Source organism: Suncus etruscus, chromosome 13 (assembly GCF_024139225.1).
Source record: "Suncus etruscus isolate mSunEtr1 chromosome 13, mSunEtr1.pri.cur, whole genome shotgun sequence".
Taxonomy (NCBI): Eukaryota; Metazoa; Chordata; class Mammalia; order Eulipotyphla; family Soricidae; genus Suncus; species Suncus etruscus.
The window spans coordinates 564,409-567,273 of NC_064860.1; the positions used below are offsets into that span (position 1 = coordinate 564,409).

At 41.9% G+C, this 2,865-nt stretch overlaps 1 protein-coding gene across 3 annotated transcripts in view; it reads left to right on the top strand.

Moving 5' to 3' along the window:
• Positions 1-2,865, top strand: part of ADH5 (alcohol dehydrogenase 5 (class III), chi polypeptide) — a 167,643-nt gene that overhangs the window by 121,802 nt on the left and 42,976 nt on the right. For 2 of the 3 annotated variants that reach the window (XM_049785292.1, XM_049785291.1), the window contains exon 2: positions 2,385-2,486. The exons of the other annotated variant lie outside the window; for it this stretch is intronic. In XM_049785292.1, coding sequence (XP_049641249.1) covers positions 2,385-2,486 — 102 coding nt within the window. The remainder of the gene's footprint in view (positions 1-2,384; positions 2,487-2,865) is intronic. 3 annotated transcript variants of the gene reach the window in all.

Consider the following 2,865-nt stretch of genomic DNA (forward strand, 5'->3'; position numbering starts at 1 on the left):
ACACTACAGGACATTACAGGCATCTTCAAGGAGGAAACTGCACTCTCCAAGCAAGTGAAAGCAGAGATTAACAGATGGGAATATATTAAGCTGAGAAGCTTCTGCACCTCAAAGGAAATAGTGCCCAGGATACAAGAGCCACCCACTGAGTGGGAGAAACTATTCACCCAATACCCATCAGATAAGGGGCTAATCTCCAAAATATACAAGGCACTGACAGAACTTTACAAGAAAAAAACATCTAACCCCATCAAAAAATGGGGAGAAGAAATGAACAGACACTTTGACAAAGAAGAAATACGCATGGCCAAAAGACACATGAAAAAATGTTCCACATCACTAATCATCAGGGAGATGCAAATCAAAACAACGATGAGATACCACCTCACACCCCAGAGAATGGCACACATCACAAAGAATGAGAATAAACAGTGTTGGCGGGGATGTGGAGAGAAAGGAACTCTTATCCACTGCTGGTGGGAATGCTGTCTAGTTCAACCTTTATGGAAAGCGATATGGAGATTCCTCCAAAAACTGGAAATCGAGCTCCCATACGATCCAGCTATACCACTCCTAGGAATATACCCTAGGAACACAAAAATACAATACAAAAACCCCTTCCTTACACCTATATTCATTGCAGCTCTATTTACCATAGCAAGACTCTGGAAACAACCAAGATGCCCTTCAACAGATGAATGGCTAAAGAAACTGTGGTACATATACACAATGGAATATTATGCAGCTGTCAGGAGAGATGAAGTCATGAAATTTTCCTATACATGGATGTACATGGAATCTATTATGCTGAGTGAAATAAGTCAGAGAGAGAGAGAAAAACGCAGAATGGTCTCACTCATCTATGGGTTTTAAGAAAAATGAAAGACACCCTTGTAATAATAATTTTCAGACACAAAAGAGAAAAGAGCTGGAAGTTCCAGCTCACCTCAGGAAGCTCACCACAAAGAGTGATGAGTTTAGTTAGAGAAATAACTACATTTTGAACTGTCCTAATATTGAGAATGTATGAGGGAAATGTAGAGCCTGTTTAGGGTACAGGCGGGGGTTGGGTGGGGAGGAGGGTGATTTGGGACTTGGGTGATGGGAATGTTGCACTGGTGATGGGTGGTGTTCCTTTTATGACTGAAACCCAAACACAATCATGTATGTAATCAAGGTGTTTAAATAAAAAAAAAAAAAAAAAAGGGACAGGAGAGATAGCATGGAGACAGGGCATTTGCCTTGTATGCAGAAGGACGGTGGTTCAAATCCTGGCATCATGTATGATCCTCTGAGCCTGCCAACGTGCGATTTCTGAGCATAGATCTAGGAGTAACCCCTGAGCACTGCCGGGTGTGAGCCAAAAAAAAAAAAAAAAGATGATAAAAAGATAATTGTTAATAATAAAGACGCTTCAATAAAAAATGCAATGGGAGTTGTCTAGAACTCTTGTCTCGGGCCAGGAGAGATAGCACAGCGGCGTTTGCCTTGCAAGCAGTCGATCCAGGACCTAAGGTGGTTGGTTCGAATCCCGTTGTCCCATATGGTCCCCTGTGCCTGCCAGGAGCTATTTCTGAGCAGACAGCCAGGAGTAACCCCTGAGCACCGCCGGGTGTGGCCCAAAAACCAAAAAAAAAAAAAAAAAAAATAGAACTCTTGTCTCCAGAGTTCTAGAGTTTAGTGAGAAGAAAGGAAGAAATTGAGTAGAGGAGGGGAAACACAAATATAAAAGAACAGGGACAGGGGCCAAGTGATCTCAGGTGCACTGGTCATGTTAAGAAAGGACAAAACTAAATATCCAAGCCAAAGTCAACAACAATAAAATTATGAAACCCAAACTTTAAAAATTAATACTTAAAATGGGGCCTTGAGCGATAGCACAGTGACAGGGCATTTGCATTGCACACAGCAGACCCAGGACGGACCTGGGTTCATTTCCCCGGTACCCCGGTCCCTCCGCCAGGAACGATTTCTGAGTGCATCGCCAGGAGTAACCCCTGTGCATCACCAGATGTGGCCCAAAAAACAAACAAAAATGGACCTGTTACAATGGCTGGCTGTGGGGTTAGGGGTGGTGGCAGGGGATGCATTCTGGGAACATTGGTGGAGGGAGGTCGACATAAATGGGGGGATTGATCCTGAAACATTGTATGTAAGAAATCCAACTATGAAGAACTTTGTAAATTACAGTGGTTTTAATAAAAATATTAAAAATAAAATAAAAAATTAAAATGCTTCAATAATGACATTACATATAATATCTACATTACATATAATAACTACAACCTCCCTAACTTTACATAATTATATACTGATATGCTCTTAATTTATTATGTCCTTTCTCTCATCCACTTGCCCCATCTTGTCCCATTCCTTTCTCTCAGGTTATTAAATGCAAAGCAGCAGTTGCCTGGGAATCAGGCAAGCCCCTTTGCATTGAAGAAGTTGAGGTGGCTCCCCCCAAAGTTCATGAAGTTCGAATTCAGGTGAGTGTAACAAAACAAACAAGGCACAGAGTATAGACAGTAATAAACATATCCGGTTTCTGTCAGGTTAGACAGTGTCCCTATATGAGGGTATTATGTTTTCAGGTACATCACACCAGCAGGATTAAATACCAGCTTAACATTTGGTATCAGACATTGACCTAGCCTAACATATGGTTCCAAACTAGAGAGAAGAAATCCAACAGGGAATTTAATTCTGCCCTAAACCACAGATAGGCCTTGGGTACTCAATGGAGGAAACAAGAGTGGTCTGGTGGGGGCAGGGGTGAGATGCCATGAATAGAAATCACAGGACAACTTTGGGCAATTGCACCATTGTTTCCATCCCTACCTAGACAATCTTAAACCTCTCCTGAAG